General features: G+C 34.1%; 1 protein-coding gene and 1 long non-coding RNA gene across 3 annotated transcripts in view; one reads left to right on the top strand and one right to left on the bottom strand.

The window, feature by feature from the left end:
• Positions 1–25,000, top strand: part of LOC135223510 (uncharacterized) — a 757,812-nt gene that overhangs the window by 269,707 nt on the left and 463,105 nt on the right. The window lies entirely within an intron of this gene.
• LOC135223505 (uncharacterized) overlaps positions 5,253–25,000 on the bottom strand; it is a 139,604-nt gene continuing 119,856 nt past the window's right edge. The window contains exon 4 of the mRNA XM_064261951.1: positions 5,253–8,773. Coding sequence (XP_064118021.1) covers positions 8,538–8,773 — 236 coding nt within the window. The 3' untranslated portion in view covers positions 5,253–8,537. The remainder of the gene's footprint in view (positions 8,774–25,000) is intronic.

Raw genomic sequence — 25,000 nt, 5'->3', positions numbered from 1 at the left:
GATAAAAGAAGGATAAAGACATTCTTTTCTGCCAGTATCTCTTGCATCCAGTAGTATCCACGAGGTCAAGGATTTTGTTTAAGACAGAGATGAATGGAGCGCTGTATGAGGTTGATGACCTGTGCCTGTGGAGTGGCATAGTGTGTGGGATGTCCTGTACTCTTGTCTGCATTCTCAGTTCAGCAGCCTATGGATTCCCTTAATGCTGATTACGTAAGGTTACAGACTAAATTTAAGACTTAATTTCGCATTAATTATTAGAGACTTAATTCAAGATTAATTGTCATAGTAATTATTTCCTTACAATTTGCCTTGTGCCACTGATTTCAAGGGAAAATGACGTAGTAATAACGTAGTGGCTTTTTTTGATACATTATTAGTGAATGAAGAATTACGTTCCGTTGATTGAATCATGTAAAGTTCTGAAAAGCACTTGTTTTAAAACGCACACACGGAAGCACTTATATAATGGTTTTAATGCATAAGATTCTCTCTGAATGCGAAGGACTCTCGATAAGGACTTTCAATGGCAACACAAAAGCGAACAGTATTTATTGAAAACATTCGTTACCCATTGCATAATAAAAATGGCTGTGATAAAAGTAATCTCTCCATGCACTAGGTGATTCGTGCCTATAGAACTTCTTTACTAAAAGCAAACTAAGTTTATGTGTGTTTTTTTTTTTAATATCCAACGGTCTGTATGCTTGTTTTCTACTGTCCCCTTATCATGTATGTTGTGAATTTCTAACACTAAGCATCAGTCTTTCTATAATAGCTTAGAGAAAAACCGCAGCAGATCAGGAGTAACACGCAGTCTACAATTTTCCGTGTACTGATGATAGGTATGAGTTAGTGTGTGTGCAAGTAAGTAGACTAAGGACTGCAAGAAACCGGGACCCTCTTTCCCTCTTTTATCTATCACATTTTTTAGTTAAGAAAAGTATCATAAGGGAAAACTCTCTTACATTCTTAATCATTTTACATTAATGGTAGTAACACTTTATTATGCTGTCCTACGCCTTTCCAAAGAGATTTTGAGAAAAAAAAAGTGAAAAAGAATGAATGTACAGATGTCACTACACTTTTTAATTATTTCCATGAAAGCGGTAAAAGATTTAAGACCGTTAAAAAGAAGGCATGAAAAATATGTATATTTATATATCTTCATGGTATTAATACTTTAATATCTCATCCCACGCCTTTACAGAGACAGTTACAGATATAAAAGCGATGAAAAAGAACGAAAAGTGCACTTATGACACTACAGTTTTAAATGCTATCTACGAAAGCAGTAAAAGATATAAGACGCAGTGAAAAAAAATGTGTATAAATAAATAAAAGAAATTAACTTACGCAACTCTGCAATCTCCTCCTTCTTCTTCTCCGTCTCTTTGGTCTGTCAAGCACGTCTCTTCTTTTGCCTTGCTGCTTGCCTGCTCACACGCACTTCTGCCTCAGGTCACACTAAGGCAAAATTAATTCTCAGTTTGCGAGAATATGCCAGATCCAGAGGTCGCGTCCCCTTGTGGTGCATGGAAGTGTTTGTAATGACTCCCTCCCTGTGTGCCAGGAGGAGACACACGCCCCCAATGAGGTCCTTTTCCTCCTCGAGATGTCAAGAGGAAACGTTACAGACAAACAGACGTAGCAAGACGAACACTGACTTGTTTTATTTATTTATTCTTTTTTCATTTTGGTAAATGTAGGTTCGACAGACGAAACAATCTTTTTAAATGCAGAATCGGACGGCGAATATTACTTTCTATTCGTGTTCTGTTGTTTATTTGTATTTGAATGAGACTAAGAAATTCAGTGAGTGATGGATAGATTTAGATTGGTAGGTATTCTATTTGAATGAGACTAAGAAATTAAGTGAGTGATAGATAGATGTAGACGTGTTGGTAGAATACCGAGTATTTATATAAGAAAATATTTTCATCTCCCTAGAGACCAAGGAAGTTGTTTATTTGAAAATAGGCCGAAAAAATTGTTAGATCGAAAATGAACGTTAAATAATGCTACTTTTTTTTATGTGAACGTTGGCAAATTCCTATGCGTTTTCCATTAGCAGTGAGAGTTCTCTCCGTGAAAAAAAAGAAAAAAAAAATACACGCTTAGGTATTTTATTTAACAGTCTTTTGGTGCTCATTACTATTGATGTGATAATTTGGGTGTTGAACCCAGGTAAACAAGTCCTTTATTATCTAGACTGCTGCCCTATATTCCAGTGATCTTTCTATCCGTTGTTTTTAATGGTGCATAATAAATCTCACCGTAAAAAAGTAAGAACTTACAAATGATCCAAAGAGCTCTGTGACTAAGCGCCCACCAACCATCATGCATCCATTTTGATATCATCGCCCAAGTCATTACGGTAGAATAACATGGCGAGCATAATCAACGCCTCGCAGATGGAACCATCCTTTAGGAAATGCATTCGATAATCCATAATTACTTAGGCACTCAGCCTAATTACTCGAAATTACTGATGGAAATGAGCAGCTAATGGCGGGGAAGCTCGTCATCATCATGGAGCCACTCATGGAGGATCATTCCAGGCGGTCGTTTCGTACTTCAACTGAAATGCTACTTGCTGTTGTTATACCTGTTTGTAATCAACGGGTAACTGTTGCCTGTGTCTCATTCTGCTTCTGCCATGACTGTCTAGCGTCGTATATATGAGAAATACATCGTGGACGATGTGAGAAATACATTTCATTAAGGCGTGAAAGATACTGCCTTTAGAACCCGAGTATGGTTTTTATCCCCGGTGTCATGCTTTTATGAGATTTATCGTGTAATGAATGAGAAACATATTTCATGGCGGGTGGGAGATATATCTCTCATAACATAAAAATGATGTTAAAAGGGCTAGTTATAAATCCTGACCAAGCTTATGTTACTATAATTAATACCGCATAACATATATATCTTACGCTACCTAAGGCATAGTATTTTATGGCACGTAATTACTATCTTTTCCAACACGAAATAGATACTGAAGAATAACTTTCTGCAATACAAACAGTTGTATGTAAAAACCTGAAATTATCTTAAATCTTTTGAAGCATAAATGATATAGTAGCAGCTTAATAATTGGGGATAAGATGGTTCTAAATACATGGAAAAACTTATTGCCAATATTGAGAACGATAACGTATGAAAATAATGCATCCTTATAAAAGGATTTGATCTTGTAAAGATTCGAATTATCATATTAGAAATAGGAAAGTAAACTTAACGACACTTGAAATAAGCATATAAAAGGTAATAAATCGTATAACTAAAGTCATATGTGCAAATGAAATTATATAGTAATAGAACACGATGTCTTATAGAGCATGTTATAGAGCATGATTTAGGAATAGTATACAGTCCTATAACATGGAAATACAATTTTTTTCATATATAAACAAACGATTCGTAATAACGCATAAAAGATACATTACAGAACCTCTCTTTGTAATCGATACTCTTGTAGGTCGTTATTTATAGGTTTTAATAAAGAATGAATAAGATATTGAAAAACTTAAAAGGAAGTTATGAATTAATATCAAATCTAATGCCAATAACACAGTGGGCTAAAATTAAAGATAAAATTAATTCCGTAACACCAGCGTAGAAATGAAAAAGGTTGAAATTCATCTTTTCGTGGTTAAATTCGTTCCTTCCTTCAGTCCTTCCCCCAAGGATGAAATTAAAGGAAATTGGAAGCTTCCTTCTTAATGTCAGATTTAGAAAATATATTTCCCACCGGCAGTATCAGATTTCCCCTAGGTACTGAGTCTCTCTCTCTCTCTCTCTCTCTCTCTCTCTCTCTCCTAATCTCTCTCCAATAAGATGCATGCGACCAGTGCTCCGTCCAAAGTCATATTTCATTATTTGAAAAAGGCCGGGTTAGGGGAACCAGCCCCCCTAACCTCGGCGAGGAAATCGTAACACCAGTAAGGGGTAAATTCTCTCTCTCTCTCTCTCTCTCTCTCTGTGTGTGTGTGTGTCATATTATGCTCTAGCTTTCTCTCTATAGAAAAGTGAAAGCACAATATGAAGCGTGAGTTTCCATATCATGATTTAAAATTGGGAAGGGGAAAGGTCATCCTTGCTCTCTCCACACTCCCAGTGTGGACCCACCATTCCTCAGACATTTTCTAATAGGTGCAAACAAATCACTCATGGTTACTGTGACATCTTACAAGAGACTTAACGCTTGTTTGACCATTACGAATGCTTAACTAACCTGAGAGCCATTTGCCTTTCGCACTGAGTAATTCAGGTCATTTAGTACTTTTCTATGGGGGTCTACTAAGTATTTGACTTAAGACTTGAGCAACAGTTTTATCTGACAACACAAAGTCTGCTGAATTTTGGTTGTATTACTTGCGTTTGTAACCTGGTGTTAAAACGATTTAACCCACCGACGCCTTGATGGTGAATGTGTCAAGAGCAACCTTACTGAAAATAGGGCTATTTAGTCACTCTGTTTCGATTTTATGATAATTTTTCGGTGCACTAGATGCTAAATATTGGTATTGATGTAGTCCACAAGTATAGAATGTATTTTTCGGAAAATGTTCATTTGGTGCGTATTGATTAAAACCACTTCGAGGAAATATGTAAAAATTAGACTCGAAAAGGTTTTTGTAAGGAAAAATCGTAATTTCACATTCCCTTTTCATTTCCGTTGTGGTATCTATAGATATTCATATCTGTATTTTATTAATATCTATAGATATTCATATATGTATTTTATTAATATATTTATTTTATTCATAGAAGATTCACAAAGTTCTCATAAAGGCGGTAGTAGCTAGGCATTTTTAGGGCTTCCCTGAAGTTATTTTCTTAAGAACAAATTGTTGGTCTTGCTAAGTGGAGTCGGAATCCCATAATGGAGGTATTTTCAAATAATATCCCAGGAGATTTTCAGCATGAAGTTTACGTAATCTCTGCGAGAAACATTGTGTTTTACAGTGATTTTGCTTGTAGGTGTGTTTATGCATCAGTATTGGGGCATTAATGTAATTATCTTTACTACTAAATAAAAAGCGGCGATCTGGCACTTTGCCAGGTACATTTCTCTGAGCTCTGCTGTGTTAGTGGTTTGCATAGAAGTGATATTGTTACCTATTTGATCTTCCTGAGGCGACCACATATTGAAAGCATGTCAAGCATTAATGCTCGATTTAATACAGGTGGTCCTTCACTGTTTAATACGTTGTCCCAAAAAAATGAATAAAAAAAACTCAGAGTTTATTGTAATAAAATAACGTCTTTATCCAACTACAACGGTTAAGTACAATCTACAGATATATAGATATATTTATATATACAAAGACGCGTACACAACATCAAAACGAACAAGAACTGTAGGGTAAATATGAGCCAGAGGTCAGGATATCAGATCAATGTTGAAATCGTCCAACAAAAACAAAACGGAAGAAAAACTGTAGTTAGAACATATGAAGAATGAGATAAAGAGACGGCAGCGAGAAGAATATACAAAGAGGAAAAAAGTTCATAGGAGGAAATTTCTCATATTCAGTCTCAGAGGAAAAAGACATTACGAAGATATTTCCCAAAGGTCAGGCGGGAAAAGGTTCCTCCGTGGTGTTACAGTTATTTCTTTTACGTAAGACAATATTTTCTTACCAGACAGAAAGTGAAAAGACGAAATGTTTGCCTAGAATTTTTAGTAATGTGAACAGTGCCTACATTTAACCACATCTCGTTAACGCGTGTCCTTAGTTGTAGTGCTCTTAAAGTGTAGCTTTTAGGACTCTCATCATAAGGCAAAATAGCATAGGATCAAACAGCTTTCATTTGGAATCAGATACAGTGAACATCAAGACAAGACAAAGACAACAGAAATGCAAGCTGTGCTCTTCTTTACTAAAATATTCAAATTCCGATATGAAAAATATTAATATATAGCACTAGTTTTTCCGACTTTTTTTTCTAAAGTAAAGTCTATTGCTATTGTTATTAGATATTTTCACAAACGTACTACCGATCTAAGTCGAACTTCATTCCAACCTTTTATTTTTTATTATTAGTGAGATATTATTTCAAATAAAGAAAAAAATACAATAAATGTGAGCACACTGAAACTAGAAATAAACAATGTAAAGAAAAAGGGAGGCGCCCATATTTAGAAAATGGGGCGTCCACTTATGTAAAGAAAATGGTTAACAGGTAAAGAAAATGGTAACAACAAAAAGCATTGGGGAAACTCAACCACTGAGCTATCACAATGAGTTGTGTCGATTTTCCATTGTTGTTAATAAGTTTTATAATTTTTTTTTATTTAATCTCGAAGTACGATATAATCTAGGAAAACAGTCATTCAAAATTAAGAACCCAAAGTGTTCGACCTAGTAGGCCTTTTTTGAAAACGAAGAATTATATTATAGAATATAAAAATTTATTTTATAGGTTAATATGAGATGATGAATCTCAGAGTCCGAAGTTATGGAGGAATTGAAATATTAATATGCTGTATTTTTAGTGGCAGAAGATTTTTTTTTTCCAAATTTTAAAGACAAACGAACCATTTCTGAACGTAAGTAGGCATTGAAATCTATTTGATATGATCTTGAAAATTCTGGAAAAAGGGAAAATTAATGTTCTGCAAAAAGGAGAAGTTAAGAGCCGAGAAAGAAAGATAAAATGCTATAAAAAGAAACGAAGAACTTCTGGAAAAGCGGATATAGAGATAGAAACATGTGAGAAAAAAAAGTAAAAGAAAAAAACTGAAAATAACAACGAAAACGGCCGAAAAAAGAAAGGCCTGAAAAGTTAGAAAGACATTTTTGGGGGAAAATGAGCAATAGTTTCATGAGTAATTTAGCTTACCTGAGCAAAAACATGACATAAGACTAAGGGAAGTTTCAACATTCGTCTGATATCAAGACTTAAACATTCTTACACAGAAATAAAATACATATTAATACAATAATATTGGACTAGGAAGACAAAAAAAAATAATAAGAAAAATACTCATCATACAACAGATCAACGGCAATGATCAATTATTATGTTTGTCCATGAAGAATATTATGACAGGCACTCGGATCTTTCATTGACAAACTTTCTTCTGGAATCTTTGTTTCTCGTAATCATTCAATATTATTTCTACTGATAATCATAAAATCATCCTCAGAAAAGAAATTACCATTTCTATAAATAGTTTGATTCTCGCAAAACCATGAGATTTACATTATTTAAATGTCAGTGGTCCATTTCTTTACCAGTGAATAGATTTTGCACAAAGCACTCATTAACTCCTATGTAGCAATGGCTTTTTCAACCAGAGAAATGGGATACGATGAGCTGCATTAAACGAAATCGTTAAGTTTTTCTTTCTTTTTTACGAAATAGTTGAGCATCAAAATTCACTTGTTTATCCTGAACATTTTATCTAGGTTAGCCCCAAGAGAGAAGAAGCTGCATAAATTATTGCGTTATCGAAAACTCTTACAACAGGCTGATGAGAGAGGTTGCAATCTCCAGTATCTCTGCAAAATTTAACATTTTCCAATGACTACAAAACTACATTACTTGGATTTTAACCTGACTCCAGAACTCAAACGAGATTTAGTCATGTACAACGCAAGGTTCTTTACAGGTTTTGTTTTGATTGCCTACTATTTAGCTTATCTTAATTTAATTTTGTTTTGGGGAAAATGAAAAGCATGGCTCAGCTTCTGTTTACAAAACGTACTTAACTGGCGAAGTTAAGATACTTATATTATTCAGTGACGTCACAATTCGAGAAGACGTACTAATTGAACCAGTATTACAAAGCAACTGAAAAATGGCCTGCATAATGTAAGAGGTATGACGTTAATTTGACTAAAGAAATGGAAGTGGGAGATTTAGGGTAAACCGGATGAACTCAAGAGCAAAGAAGTGCAAATAAAGTGAAAATAAAAACAACTGAAAAGTAAGGAAGAAAGGAAACTAGGACAGGAACACTCGCACAGTCCTCTTACCACTTCTAAATCTTACTTTTTTTAAGCCCAAGTTGTGTAACGATTCTGGACTCAAAATGATATCATAAAGAATATGTTTTAACATTCTCTTTATCATTTTACGTTATATATTTAAGGATGCTTTCGACCATATGAAAGGTCTCTAGGACATATAAGAGAATCATTAAAATTTTGTGGTAATATGATTGAAGAGAATTTTTTTCATGTGGCAACTCTTGCAGCTTCTGTAGTGATAGCAATAACAATTTCATTTATCTCGTTTCAATGAATTTTCTTGTGTAAAAAGAATGTAAATTCTATAATATACTTCAGAATTCATTCAAATCGTTTCAGCTAATTTCCTGCGGAGAAAAAACCTTATATCTATTTTAGCATTCACTCTAAATTAATTGTAACAAAAAAAATTACTTCCACTCTTTCTTAAATCTACTATCTTCATTGGATCCGTGCACTAACAGCACTTCGAAAACGTACAGCTTATTTCTAATGGTTTTAGCGTATGGGGGGAAAAATGAGAGTAAATTTTGAAGCATTTGATGCTCGTTAATTTTGATTTCTCTTCACGCAAATGATTCCTTTTCTCTCGTGAATGTACTTCGGGAAGGGTAGGAGAGTGATGTCATCGGATGTTCTGTTGTAGTGGGCGCTCATCCAGTCGTATTCGACGTTGCCTGTGGCCGTTAGTCGTGACTGGGTGTCGGGTCTGTCGATTCTCTTCAGTTCCAAGTTTCGGCGGGCAGGGACCCACACGCTGCTCAGCTGGCCGGTTTTCACGCAGTCTGAAAGTGAGAAGATACATCAGTTTTCTTTTCACAGAATATAAATCATCCTAAATAAGCACAGTACTTCTACCTATGAAAGATCATACAATATACGTAGTATGACTCGGACACATGCAAGGAAATTTAACCTTCTCTAAGATTTACAAAACAGTAAAAGCTTGCATTTGTTCTACGAAAATAGATAAATCAGGTATTATTCAGAAACAAGTGTATACACCAAAAATAATCACGTGATTTAAGGAAAGAAATCTTTTGTACTTGTCTCACAAAAGCGAGACTACCGAAGACCTCTAGCACTGCTTATGAAGCAATGTGAGGGAAGATACAGTAAATGTGTATCGGAAATGAGCGTTTCATAAACACAAAGTTTTGAAGCTTTGACCTGAAGCATGCACCTCAGAAGGTCAGTCATTTGTGAACAGAAATGTCTGGTTCGTTTTGATTCTTGATAAAATTAATCTCTCGAACTGGATTAAAATAAAATACGGGATTTCTGAGACAGGAACTCAAGTTTGACTCAGGCCAATCAATCAACCACCCAATGCTTATCAAAGCAATCTCACAAAATCAATTTTTTGCAGGTTATCAAGCCAATATGCCAAGCAAGTGCCTTTTCCAGATCATTTAACCTGATATACCAAACAAACGTCATTTTCAGAGGATTTAATCCAATGTGCCAAGTCTGTGACATTTTCAAATTAATTTGGGTCTTGACTTTGACGGATTCGATGGTCAGAGTCATTGCAGAGCCAATTCGCATAAACTAATCAATCAACGACTCCTTTGACGTTTGATAAAAAATAAGGTTATTTTTTTTCTACTTTTTAATATTGGGCCACATTCCAGTTTCCCAGTCCCTTTTGTATGACCACCTACGCTTCTTTGTAACTGAATTTTTTAATCAGTCAAATATCTTCTCCTTGCAGACCCAGTTTAACAGAGTCGTGATGTTCTAAGTTCGTTCCCAGATTGCTTTTTTTTTTTTTTGCCTCCTCTCTCGCTCTCTTTTTCATACCCTGAGACACGGAACAGACGAGTTTTATAAGTCGGTCGGTGACATTAGATGCTCTGGAAGAATGCAAGATCTCTCTTACGATCTTTTGAAACTCCTTAGGTTAATGATAGTCTTACTTTAAGAACGGATATATATATATATATATATATATATATATATATATATATATCATATATATATATAGATATATATATACACACATACATACAGAGAGAGAAGGAGAGAGGAGGGAGAGAGAGAGAGAGTAGAGGGAGAGAGATCAGTATTAAAAATTACAGTGCCCCCTTGAACAAATGCAATATTTCTTCAAATTGCTTCATAAACAGGTCACTTCCTAATGACACCTCTCGTTAAAGCCAGAGATTTAAATAAGCTCTACAAATAAGAGGAGAACGATTTCGAAAGAAGAAAAGGTTTTGTGTCATCTTGAACAAAACATATTTCTTCAACAACTCCTTCATCATCCCGCAACATCTTAATGACACCTCTCGTTAAAACTAGAAACTAAAGTTGGTCGTATGTGAAGAAGACAGTCGCAAAGAGAGAGAGAGAGAGAGAGAGAGAGAGAGAGAGAGAAAAGTGATTTAGAGAAAGAGAGAGAGAAATTGAGTCTCGCCTTGAACAAAATCAGTTTTCCTTCGAATGTCAGTTCATCAACAGGTCACTTCTTAATGGCACTTCTCGTTAAGGCTGACAAACAAAAGTTGTCTCCAATAACTTTAGGACTTCTCTAATAACCTTAGAAGTTCTCTACTAATCTTAGAAATTTTATAATAACCTAAGTAATTCTGATAACCATTGAGATTCGTTTATTAATAACCCTAGAAAATAAATGCTGTACCTAACTTAGAACTCAAATAATCTTAGAAATTTTGGTCAGTTTTTCAAATTGCTTGCGAACATTGCAACAAGACCAGCAGCGTCTATTGCAAGCACGATCACCGTGCAACGTCTCATAAGGATTTTTCAAGAGCCTGGATAAACGAGTGTTTCTAGCAATTTTATTGTTCGTGCCCTAGGTATAACATCTTCAAAACGATTGCTTTATAAGTAACTCGCCCATGGGTACGGTTCTCCTGCATTATTTCTTATATATATTTTGTTCACAAGTTTACTTTTTATACTTTTGTGAAACAACGTCCCCTGTTTATGGAGACCTCTTATTTGAAAATGAAAATTTTAAATTCCACTAATACTAAACAAGAGAATTTATGGCTAATCAGCACAGCCATGTATATCAGATATCAAACACATTTGCCCCGACATTGTTTCTTGTTTTTTTTCCATTAATATTAAAGAGATGGCAAAGGAATAGATTCAACAAGGGAAGAACAGAGGAACGTTGTATATGAAAGCCTGTAACGAACGAATTCTACTTACGGATACAATATAGGTTTGAGATCGATAGAATCTGCTTTAATACAGTCAACAAGCCACCAGAAACGTTTTACAACTAGGCTTTTTGCATAATAACTCTGCCCAGTTGACGCGTTTATTAGATATATAAACCATTCTCTTGCGATTAACATATTTTCCTTTTAATCGTCGGTTATTATCACTCACCTATCTACCTGGCCGGGTGATCTTTCGACCAATTTAATTGATGGTCCACCACAGGGAGGTCTCGTTGTAAATTCGTGTATCAATCTAACAGTGCAACGTAAAAGTCATTTTTGGACCAGGAAACTGGGCGAAGTGATCATGTAAAGAATTATTTGGAATTTTCATTCTTCAGAATTTTCTATGCGGACAATTTCCGCATCTTAACAGTAGTAACTTTAATAATAGTTTGTCAGAATTGCTTATAAATTTTAGTGATATTGCAGATATAATCATAGTACAAATAAAAACTGAAATGTGCAAATATATGGTAAATTATATTGTTGCAAAAAGCCTAATGTAATTATTTACAGAATTAATAAATACTACTGGAACCTTACATGAATAATTTCAATTATACAGCTAAATAACTGGAAACAAAACCAAGGTTGTTTTGTGCCACGATATATCCGGTTGCAACTTCTCCGAACTCTTTTGATAAATAAAGCAAAAGTCTTTTATTTAAGTGGACAGCCTCTCTAATTGCCGGCGTCCTTTGCTCATCAGCGTCGGTTAGCGTCAAGTGCCCTTTATCTACCTGTCGAAATACCTCTGTCTGTTTTTAATTTATGGCAATTCATTAGCCCTTATTATTGCCATTTCCTACTGTCGTCGCAACTGGGATCCAAATGCCCTCGTCACGGAAAACAGCAATTGATAATTTTGAACTGCTTTTTGGGGGGTTGAGGGAGGGGCGTTCATCTTTGAAATTCAAGTCGTGTCGTTTTATATTGTCATTTTTCATCATTCTTTTGTATCAGGATAAGGTGACTGGCAGAGTTCCATCTGATGCGTTTTGTCCTTCTCATTTTCTTCACTTTTATAATGTTTTTATGACTGACACTTTTCATCGTCATTATTTTCATCATTATATCCATCTTTGCAGTTTTGAATATTATTAGTTAATGATTTTCAGTGGTACCATCGTAGAGTTTTAATATCTTAAATCTTATTTGACCTTTGATTTTTTCCCAAGTTTTTCTTCTTTTTGGATTTCCTGATTTGCACAATTCAAGCTGCAAAAAAATGAGGATTTCTTGTCAAAAACTCCGTCCTTCGTCGTCTCGATTCTGATTCTCAACATCCTTTGTGTAAACAAAATAATTCTTCGCAAATTTAGGATAAACCACATGAATGTTTATTTTACTCATTCTTTTATCGCTTCTGCTTCCTACAAGTCCTACATCATTGTACAAGGCTAAGTGAAGTTTATGATTTTATTGCATACATCACCTTCAAGTGCAGTGATTGAGGTTGTCAGGAGGATTGTGTCACTAACGTGGTACTCCTAACACATGGACAGCCGAATTCGTCTAAAACCGTTCATTATGCAAGCGTCTGTATAAATTCTACTTTCTTATTCAAAACACGTTCACAACCGGATTCACATTCTTATAAGGCATCAACTTGATTTGAGGAAATCGTTCACTTTTTGGAAGAGGCTTCACCGGATTTTCGAAGTTTCTGTCATTTATGTGACTTCATGGAAGGCCATTCCAAGACCTTTGCGTTTTAGAAAGTTTATGTAAAGAGGATTATATATATACATATATACTACTATATATATATATATATATATATATATATATATATATATATATATATATATATATATAAAACAGACGGTTTATTCATATGTTTTTTATAATCTTCTTGTGTGTGTTAACGATAGTCAGCATGTAACAAATGCCTTTTCTTGACCTTCCCCTGCCCTGGCCTGGACGAAATCTCTAACTACCTTGTTCGTATCTTCGGGGAAATACGTAACATCTCTACGACCAGGACTTGAAGTCTCGAAACTCTTTCATTATTCAATATTGAAGGTATGGGCGCAGAAGTACAGCCGTTCTTACACCCGTTTATTTACCCTTTTCAGATGACTTAAGAAGTGACTTATGTATCTGGTTATTCGTCGACTGTTGTAGGTAGATCGAGGAAGATGAAGGAAAGAAAGAGAGAAACTTGGCAGACATGAATGGTCAGTGCCAGGTCAAAATGTACAGTGGTGCCTCAAATCTCATGCGACAGGATTCTTTATGTATTGTTCAGAGTCTTAGACTTAACGTGACGTTGCCAAGTAGTGTTAAACTTTTCTTTTCTAATTTCATACATGTCGACAAGTTTCCGCATTCACAGCTAGCCCTCTTTGCCTTATGGTTATTCAAATATGATCCCTTCTATGCATAGGTATGATTCGTAATTTGTGTGATTTGAACTGATTTTTTTTTTTTTTTACGTCGCTTAGTTCAAAGTGCGGTGTGATTAGGTTAGCGGTGCCTTCAGTGAAAGCACACCTAACATGCTCTTCGAACTGGTCAACCTAACCAGAACTGCAGGATTATGACAGTAGACCTAATATGCTCAACAGTCATAACAACATTTTCAAAGTAGGAATATGAATTACAACCAGTTTTCTGTGTATGCTGTGTTTAAGCTGCCTGTATGTTACAAAAAGTTTCATAGGCCTAAAGAAATCATCTAAGCCTTCTGAGATGTAATATGTTACAAATGAATTTATATGTTGAGATTACCTGTTCTTTGAGGAATACGATAGGAATATGAAGTTTTCTTTGAATGTTGAACTTTCAGCCTGTGTTCAAGCTGTCTGTATATTGCAAAATGATTTATAGGCCTAAAAAAATTCCAAGCCTTCTGAAATGTAATCTATTACTAATGTTTTTATTTGTAAAGATTACCTGTTCTTTGAGGAATAAAAGATGATGATGATTTTGATTATATGGAGAAGATGGCTACTAATCGAAATATCATAAGTATTAATATTAAGGCGTATGGAACACTTGTTTTTCAACTGGTTCAAAATATTATATTCTTAAAAGTCCTGCTCGCTTTGGTTTATAATTTATTCTTTCATAAGGTAACTTGAAGTGCAAGAATGTGCAGATAACCTCATTTGCTTTCTGACCAGAAATTGTTAATAGAGAGATGTGACTGTTAAGTGTAAAGTAAAGAAATCTAACACCTAGGCCTAAAAACAATAATTACATAGGCGACTATTTGCTTGTATGCCATCATTTTTTTTTAATATTTAGAAATTATAACAAATAATTATGTATGAAAACCCAAATATTCCTCTGACAAATATCAAGTAAATGTTTTAAAGATAACTTCATTGCCGCTACTCATTGTAGACCTACTTATGTTACATCGGGTGGTTGTTGTTGCATCGACACTAATGATACGTCACACACGCTCCCCTCACACGTTGATAGTGATGGGCGCATTCTACTTTTGTATATACATATTTACATTTTTTTCAGCATTGGGGTGTAAAAGTAATCAAATAGGACTATTTCAAATTTTATGCTTGCTTTGGAAGCAGTATTAATGTTATGACAATTTTTTTCGTTTTTTTTTATTTAGAATTTGAACTGATGCTTGATGACGACTTCATTTTGGTCAAATGCTTCAGCTATGTGTGAACGAAAGTTCTGAAAATGTTTCGCAAGAGTTTTTTCGGAAATTTGCTACACGTGACATTTTCTTACAGTTTTGAAATATATGACAGATTTCACTCTTATGAAACATATTATGGCCTTATTGTATGCAATAATCGCGTTTCCGCATTGAAATAATAGATAAATATGGAGCATGCAAGGTTGCCGGTTAATGAATTTTGAACGAAATCCTATGGAGTCATGTCGCATGAGATTTGAGCATCACTGTACGTATATGTGTTGAGGTCAAATGAATGGCTTCATCGAGGTGGTCTTCGTATCACCGGGATAAAAACCGCTCTCTCTCTCTCTTATATATATATATGTATATATATATATATATATATATATATATATATATATATATATATATATATATATATTTATATATATATATATATATATATATATATATATATATATATATATTGTTACGGTAATACTGATATCAATTATGATAAAATAGCCTAGCCTTTACTATCAATACTAGCAATAGTATCAGCAGAGATAGTAAAACGAAAATTGGCTGTAAACTAGCTTTAACTTTACAGTCGAGAAAAAAAATGTCCTCAAGATTATTTTATCTGCGAAACCCCTAATTGATGGCAAAAATGCCAAATAATACCAGAGCTAAATCAATCACCGCCGGGTAAATTACCTGAAAAACCAGCCGCTCTTGAATTCTTATTATCATAATTAAAGCAATTTAGGGTGTTTAGCTCACCGATAGGTGCAAAGCCAGGAGAAAAAAGCCCCCAATTATACATCGAAGTCTTGTCTAGCGTCATAAATCATCGCGAGAAAAAGCTTCCTCGGAAAGAAAAATAAAATCTACAAGTAAAAACCTGTCATTCAGTAATGATGATAATGATGGATGGCTGAATTGGCACACTAATGAACAGAAAAACCTTCAAGAAAAGTCGAAAGTTAAGTATAATTTTCTTAGTTTGAACAAAGGATTTGGATAAAAACAGTGCCTCGTATATTGGTACTTTTTGTCAATCTTTTAATTTTTTCCTATTTAATTTCTTCATATATTTTAGAGGGACAAAATACTCAAATGACGATTGAAAATAGAACAGATATAAGATGCGTCAGTTACCAGTGTTATAGATAATAAAGATATATTTTTCATGACTGATTCCAATATATATATATATATATATATATATATATATATATATATATATATATAGATATATATATATATTATATATATATATTATATATATTATATATGTGTGTGTGCGTGTAAATGTCTGTGATGTGCATGTGTGTGTTCTTAACATGTTCTACACGTACGAATACTGAATCATAAATATTACAGAATTCACCTCAATATAAGAATAAGTACTATGCATTTATTAACATATATATATAATATAGAATATATATAATATATATATATAATATATATATAATATATATATATATAATATATATACTTTTGTATTCATAATTTTAACTAGATACCACTAATAGCAGTCTTCCTGATTTTCTAAATCACGCACAAATCGTGCGATAGTTTTTTTTTTTTTTTTTTTTTTTTTTTTGGCCGTATATGATCAGGTTTCCGTGCGTACGGAGCTACGCAAGATCATAAAGCCTTTTAACGATCGCGTTTTTACGCATGTATTCCCGTTAAGAATGTGACAGTTTTAACAGCTCTCGGGTGACCAAGTAAAGCATTTTGAAGGCGTAGTTGTCAAATGAGCGATCATTAAGTCGTTTAAGTTAAATACAAAATACCAAAGATATTTTCTTATCGTAGATCTATTTGTGCTTGTAACGGCGTCTCGTATCGTCAAAAGAACCATTCAAATTTCATAGCGCTATAAGAGGGAAGTATGCAGAACATCCCCAAATGTCAATCTAATCTCACTGATAAAATCTGCTTAACTTACTTCGCTCATTATCATAACTGTCATGAACATTCCGTTAGGATGAACATTTGCAAGTTTTTTCACACATTCAGTAAAAAAGTAAAATAAACTAAGGATAAAGAAAGCAAGAGGTAACTAAGTCTTTAAAACTTCCTGATTTTTTTAGATTAAATACAGGATAGAAAGAGTTCAGATAAGTAAGTTTCAAAACTTCTTTTTGCAGTTCCTTCTCTAAACTTCTTTTTGCAATTCAATCTGATTAAATAGGAACAGAAAGACCAGAACAGTAGGAAGACCTAATAGAGACTCCCTTGTTCCAAATTCATTTTGCTCTTACAGTTCATTTAGATTGAATTAAATTAAGAACAGAAATACCAAAATCAATAGAAAGGCCTTAAAAAGACCAAGAGTTGAACAAATTTATTGAAGACTTCCTGGTTCTAAATTCGTTCTTCCTTTGCAATTCATTTCAATTAAATCAAGAAAATGTTTAATCAAGAAATTTAAATTAAATAAATATTAGAAAATTATTGAAAACCTCCTGATTCAAAGTTCGTTGAGCTCTTGCTGTTTATTTAGATTAGAGCAAGAGTTAACGGAAGGAAGGCTTGAAGAATTTCTTGTTACAAATTCATTTCCCCTTGCAATTTGATGCAGTTTATTTTTAGATTTAAATAAAGAACAGAAAGACCAGTAGAATAGAAAACGAGAGCAAGCATTTAAAAAAATTATCGAGACTTCCTTATTCCAAATCCGGTCATTTCTTGCAGTTTATTTAGATTAAATAAAGAACAAAAAGACCAAAAGAATAGAAAGGCTTAAAAGAGAGCAAGAGTTCAAAAACATATGGAGACTTCCTTGTTCTAAATTCGTTGCAGTTTATTCAGATTGCATAAAAAACATTAAGAGCAAAAGAATGGATATCCAAATAGGAAACAAGAGTTCAAAAAATCTAAAAAAAAAATTCTTCGCCCTAAACTGGTTTACCATTTGCAGTTAATTTTTATAAGAGAAAGAAGAGAAAGACTAAGAGAATGGAAAGACCCAAAAAGAGGCAAAAGTTAAAAAAAATGTACCAAAAACTCCATTTTCCAAATTCGTTTTCCCGTTGCAATTTGATCAATTTAGAACAAGAATAAAGAGAGCAAAATAATAGAAAGGGTGAAAAAGTAGAGAGACCCAACAGAGAGCGAGAGTTCAAAAGCATATCGATATCGAGACTTCCTTGTTCTGAATTCGACAGCTCCGAGCTAACTGGACCAGTTTTCTCGCAGCCTCTACTTCAGCAGCAGCAGCCAGAGGCACTCCAGTCAACTCGAGCATATTTACCCACTGCGCTCCAACACATAATTGCCGAGTCAGTGTACACCACACTGTTACAGTAATTCGCTACAATAGAAAAGAAAAAAAGAATCTGGATGCCATAAAGTGAATAGGGTATGCAAGGACATGCGTGCCTTGCATGAGATCTGAATAGAAATAAAAAGAATCTTTTGCATAAGTGTAGGATTTTTTTAAAGGTGCTGCGTGCAGACAGTTGGTAAATTCCAGCGGGCCTCAAATACCTTTTTGACAGACTTTTTATCCTATTTTCTTATTTTTTATTTTTATTTTTCGCTGAAGATGTAAAACTGGTCTGATTTCTAACGTATGTGATTTGCTTGCTTCATTTTCTTGTGTCGTGGAAATAATCAAATATAGTTTGAACAATAGACACACACACACACACACACACACACACACACACACATATATGTTATATATATATATATATATATATATATATATATATATATATATATATATATAACATATATGTATGTAAAAATTATTATAATCGTATGTATAAATATATTATATTTATGATATATATCATACATATATGTATTAGTATGTATATATATATATACATATATGTATTTTATGATATAATATAATAATTACATATATGTTTTATATAATTATTATAATATTAATTACTATATTATATCATATAATATATATATATATATAGTATATGCTATTACCTGTTTGAAGAACTCATGCATATAACACAGCATAGACAAACGGCAAATTTTAGATAAAATTCCAAAGGTTCAATAAGGAGAGAGAGAGAGAAAGAGAAAAAAAAAAGATTTTGTGGTATATAAATAATACACAACACTAAATAAAGGAAGGAAAACTTTTCTGTAACAAAATCAAAGCTACAGAAATGTAAAAGCCAAAGAAAGAAGAGAAATGCCAGATGTAGTCAAACACTACTTGATTTACTAACAATCTGGAAGATGCTAGTCGCCGGGTAAATTAGTCTTTATCGCGTAAAGGGGGTTAAACCGTAATTAATTCATTTAATTCAATCGACCGGATGCAAAAGATTTTGACAGGTATCCAGACTGAGCTCGGTTGATAAAGCTGGAGTAATGGTGATGGTAATTGGATTATCAATAACAACACAAAGAAATACTGGGAGCGTGGAGGATTGGAGTGAACTGTGTGTACGAGAGAGAGAGAGAGAGAGAGAGAAGAGAGAGAGAGAGAGAGAGAGAGAGAGATGCTCAAAATGGATCTCGAATATAACCTAATTCTCAAGCTGAAACCTTGACATTAAATAAACTTCGTAACACACACTATTCCTAATGGGAGGGGAAACTTACACTTGCCACTGATTAGAGTTGAGTCGAAATTGACGGTTTCACCAAATCTACACAAGAGTTGGGAAGCAGTTATATACATAAAAACTTAGTGAACATGTATTTATTTACATACGTATTCATATAGGCTGTACATATATATATATATATATATATATATATATATATATATATATATATATATATATATATGTGTGTGTGTGTGTGTGTGTGTGTGTGTGTTTGTGTGTGAAAAAGATCACAATATGACCTCTTTCACCATATATATAAAGGCAATAAGACCGCAGGAAATCACCCGAAAAATTCACCCCCAGTGCTAAAAATTACCAACAGTGTAGGATTGAAATAGCTTCCGAGAGGTAAAATAAAAAAAAAAAAACAAAAAAAACAAAAGCAAAGGAAAAAAAAATCACCTGAACTGAGATTTAAAGCGGCCACGTAACCTTTGACCCCTCCACGCCCATTCAGCCTCGGCAGCTCCCACCAACTAAAGTGGATGTCTCCCCGAGAGCATCCAACGCCCTCTTTCAGACAAACTAGGTGTTCAGAGGAGAGAGAGAGAGAGAGAGAGAGAGAGAGAGAGAGAGAGAGAGACCCTTACGTTATTCAGGTGGATTTATCTGACCCCCATAACCTCACAAACTCAGACTTGGTCGATTAAAGGTTAAAAAGTTTCGGGTTCTGTTGGTGAGTCGAGAGGATAAAAAAAATTAAAATAAAAGCATAAACAGCTCCTCCTCCTCATCCACGTATATATACTGGTATCTTTTCTTTTTGTTTTTCCTTTAAAGTGATGAACCCCGAAAATAGGTTTTGTTTCCTTTTATTTAGATGTTATTCCATTAATTTTATCTTATAATTTCGTCACTCTTTGTTATGGTATAGCGTACTGTGAGAGAATACAAGGAAGAACGAATTCCATATGCCTCATTTAATGGATGATATGGTATAGACTAATTATTAATGTGTATGTATATATATCTATATATATATATATATATATATATATATATATAAAATTTAGTATATACATACAAATGTATGTATGTATAGACATCGGCTGCGTTTGAAAAAAGCATTATCCCTGAGTCAGTCGATGCAGGAAGCAAAGACAAGAAAGCAAGCAAGGTAGCATTTATAGTGGCGATAATTGGTCCGCGCATCGTGTTTGTTCATCCAGGAAATTCGTAAATGCCATATCTTCATTATGTACATAGGCTCATATGCCTTAATCCGGTTTTCAGCGTCTTCTGTAAGTATCATTATTACTACTATTAGCAATCTAGTCAAATGTTTTCATTGTGGGTGGAATAAGTTAATGAGGAGCGCCTTATATTGACTGTCCTGTCATTAGTAGTAGTAGCAGTAGTACTGAATGTTTGTTTAAGAGCTTCACAGCTAATTATAGTTTAAGAATGTTCTTCGTAAAGAAAATACGCTAACTGACATAACTACTCTGTCATCATCTGTAGTTTGTGCAATAATTATCGTCAGCATTGCCATTATTAGTACTAAGGATGCATTCAGAATCGTTATCACCATTTTTGTTCTTATTACTGATAAACAGTAGCATTGGTGCCATTATTATCATTATTGATATTGCCATTATTATCCTTATTGATATCATTATTGATATTGCAAGTCCAGTTACTCTTATAACCGTCTTCCTTATGATCATCAGTAACAATAATGTTACCATAATTTATGGAACAGAAAATCGTAATAAAAACCAGCAAGCTTCAGCTCGTGCAGAATATTTGACATTTTACATTAATACTGTACATATTTTTTTGGCTGAGTAACCGCGGGAGCCGTCCGCAAATATTCATGATGCTCATTTTCAACTTTTATCACCACAATGATTAGTTCTCAGTAAAATCTACGAGACGCGAGCAGGCAACTGGCTAAATATATGGAAATGATATGAAGATAACAGTTATCCATTAATCGAATAATTTGAATTATGAACGCAGGGCATCAATTATTCTGATCATGCCACAGGCAGCCAAATTGAAACCCGGACATCACATCGCTAAATACTTTGATGTCACATAATTATCAAAATCTATCAACTCGTTAGGCTGGTAAGCTATACACAGATGACGTCAGCCTATTCTTCAGTTTGATATAAGGTAATTCCTAATCCCCACAAAACAGAGAGAGAGAGAGAGAGAGAGAGAGAGAGAGAGAGAGAGAGAGATGGGGTTTTATATATGTAGATAAATGGCTGCAAGATATCTGAACTCTCCTTTTTTAGATTTATCTATCTCCTTAGCTTTTCTTTGAGTAGGTTACCTTATCGGCAGAGAGAGAGAGAGAGAGAGAGAGAGAGAGAGAGAGAGAGAGAGAGAGAGAGAGAGAGAATGGAAGTATATATGTAGACTAATGACTGCAAAACATCTGCGCCCACTTATTTTAGGTCTATCACATTCTTCTCTTAGGTTTGATTTGATTACCTAGTCTACAGAGAGAGAGAGAGAGAGAGAGAGAGAGAGAGAGAGAGAGAGAGTTTAGCGAATATTAAAGAGCAGGTGTTCTAAAAAGGATAAAAGTGATTTTAGTATATTTAACAATAGATATTCACATTTGTTATTGCATCCTTTATATCCTCCTGTCATCTTTCTTCCATTTATTTCTACCATCTCATATCATCTTAATCCTTGCTCTTATTTTTTCTAAAGTACTTCCCCTTCCAGCCCCGAAAGCCTCCTCACCCCCTCCCCTTTTATCTTAGCAATATTGCTAACGGATTTCAAAAGGCATTTCGACATAATAGGACTCCTGACGGTCCTGTGACTGCTGCCTCCTGCAAACGTGTTTTATGAAGCAAAGCTTCAAGGATATCTAGGACCAGGGCTACAGACATCAGATATATCATTTACCATTTGCTTGATAAAAGGAATGAACAAGATATCATTACTGAAGGACTGACAAGAACGCTTTACAATTTGGTAATGTAATCTTCTTTTCACAATGCTGTTTCACAGTTCTCTTTCCTCGGATTATTCAGAAATAACGGTAATAGATATAAGTATATAAGTGTTTCTTTTTTTTTTTTATTGGGGAAACGTTGCTGTAAAACCCCAAAGAGGTATTTGAAGTAGTTTGGGAAAACCTTGATCTTATGAAAACACCAGTTGTATCTATGGAAAAAGGTTACGATGTTTGTTTTGTCAGACACGAATTGCGTCTTTCTGGATGTATGTATTCTACTGTGTAGGTCAATCTAATATTCTTTTGTAGCCCAGGCCCAGCGAAATGGAAACAGGACAAGGAATGTAAAAAGGAGTGGTTTAGCAAGGGTGGAAACACTTCAGAAAGATTCGAGCTTCTTCTTGAGGGTGAACTTAAAACAAATCAATCTAAATCAGGTTTATGACTGGGGTAGTTGGTCTTGAAAACTTTTCTTTTCAACTTGACAAATTCCTGTTTTCATGGGACTGGATACCTGGCGACAATTTGCCGAAGTCTTGCAGCGTTATATGTGATGCGAAAACCAATACGTTACAAGTGGGTCAGTGAGTAAGGTGACGGAAGATAACGATAGTTATGATTTGAACAAATAATTCGCCTTTATAATCATTTATAGGTAAATGATAAAATAGTTATTTAGTCTACGAAAGGAAAGAAAATGTCTTCTCGAATCCTCTACAAAGGTGTGTGTGGTCTTAGTTGTGTAGTTGCCTTAATTAGGAAACAAACATTTTAATTTCTCGAAATATCAGGCTAATTGACAAATGCCAAAGATTCTAGAAAACAGACGATATAATATCCTTTGTTGCTTGTTAACTGCAGTGCGCTCAGCCACCCGTCTCCCCAAACACAAAGAACTCATTAACTCTTTGATCAGGGAAAAATTCCAACGAAATCTTTGCCATTTCCTAATATTTGCTTGTTCTTCGTGGTACCCGGAATTCGCAGTCAGGTTGAGACAATCGCAGAAGTTTTGCTCTCTCTCTCTCTCTCTCTCTCTCTCTCTCTCTCTCTCTCTCTCTCTCTCTCTCTCCATTAGTAATTTATGCCATGTGAAAGCCACGTCAGCTTTTGGTAATTACTGTCTGTTATTGTATTTATTGATTTCTAGTCATCAGAAAACATGCAAATGAACATCTGTAGTAACTGAGACTAAAGCTTCCCCACACTAATTCTGTTATAATTGATTCAGTTACTAAAATATCGTTGGTATTTTAATAAACGCAGATACACAAAGAGATCTCGTACTTGTGACTATTAAGTCACAGATTTGTTATTCATCGCTTGTTCTTAAATTTGTCTGACCTTGTCACGACATGGACCTTTGCCCTTCAAAATCGAGACTGCCTGAAAGGTACAATAGTTTTAAAGAAAATGTTGTTCTTTATTTCACATCTCGTTTAAGTATGATGCGTACTCCTTACTGTTGTTTTTGCTCTTCTTGGTCATAAAAACCTGCTAAGTGCTGTAGAATTAAGTTTTAGCCTGGAGTTCTGCTTCCTTTTAGAATCTAGCCTAGGTCCTGTTATCATCCCTGACACGAAGTCATTTGCTTATCGTCAAAATCTTCTTTGACTTTGGCACAACGAATTATATTTTCACTGTAAATACGAATTCACTTTACAAACGTGAAATTCCATTGGCTATTATAGAACATCATTTCATTCTGGATACAAATTCATTTAATATTGAATCCTCGTAGGTGCTACGGAATCGATTTCCAGCTCTTGATACTAATACCCCAAGGATATATAACTCGAAAAAACTACTTGTTTCCCCAAGGTAAACATAGCAAGCATTAAACAAGGGCAAAAAATACGAAGTAATATTTAAACCAAGAATGGCACAGACTTCATATCATTTCATGAACGACATTGTGGTATACCGTTATCCACAGTTTGAAATGCCTTATAGACCGGTTTTTTATGGCGTGTTTATTTTTTATGCTGCTTTAATCTCGTTGCCTTGCTTTTCCTGGTGGCAACAGCACAGAAATCATTTCTCTCAGTCCGAGTGTCTTTCTCCCACATTACATGAAGCAGTTCATGAGTTTCCTTTAAAGGGAGATTGACTCATACTTAAGAAAAAAATCCTCTCGAACGGTTCACTGTCTTCCTACGCGAGGTGTGATTCAGATCGTTTGTAGGTAAGATATTGCTATAAAAAAATTATATTCTTCAAGTTGAAAATCAAAAAAGTATAACAGGAAAAATTGGAAGGGAAAATCGAGCAAGTCTATGAAAGCTGCTTGTTGATTATTTGTAAGTAATATTTTGCCAGGTGAATTATTGTGGATTTATTACCCCAGTAAGAGCAACTCTCTTAATAATCATAATAATAAATGCTTCTATCCATATTTGGAACCAAAAGCCTTGATTCTCCCATATGTTCATATTTTACTTCTCCTTAACGCTATTTTTTAATCTTATTTTTACATTTCTTAATATACTGAGGAATCGACCTGACAGGCAACAAAACACAAGAGATTTACAAATCCACTTGTGAAGTTGTTTTGCCCGTTAACAATAAGTGTGTAAATTTTATATATATAATATATAATATAATATATACATATATATATATATATATATATTATATTATATATACATACATATATATATATATATATATATATATATTATAATATA

This window comes from Macrobrachium nipponense, chromosome 20 (assembly GCF_015104395.2).
Source record: "Macrobrachium nipponense isolate FS-2020 chromosome 20, ASM1510439v2, whole genome shotgun sequence".
Lineage (NCBI taxonomy): Eukaryota > Metazoa > Arthropoda > Malacostraca > Decapoda > Palaemonidae > Macrobrachium > Macrobrachium nipponense.
Note: the sequence above shows the minus strand (reverse complement) of the source record. Positions and strands in the feature narration are given on the sequence as shown.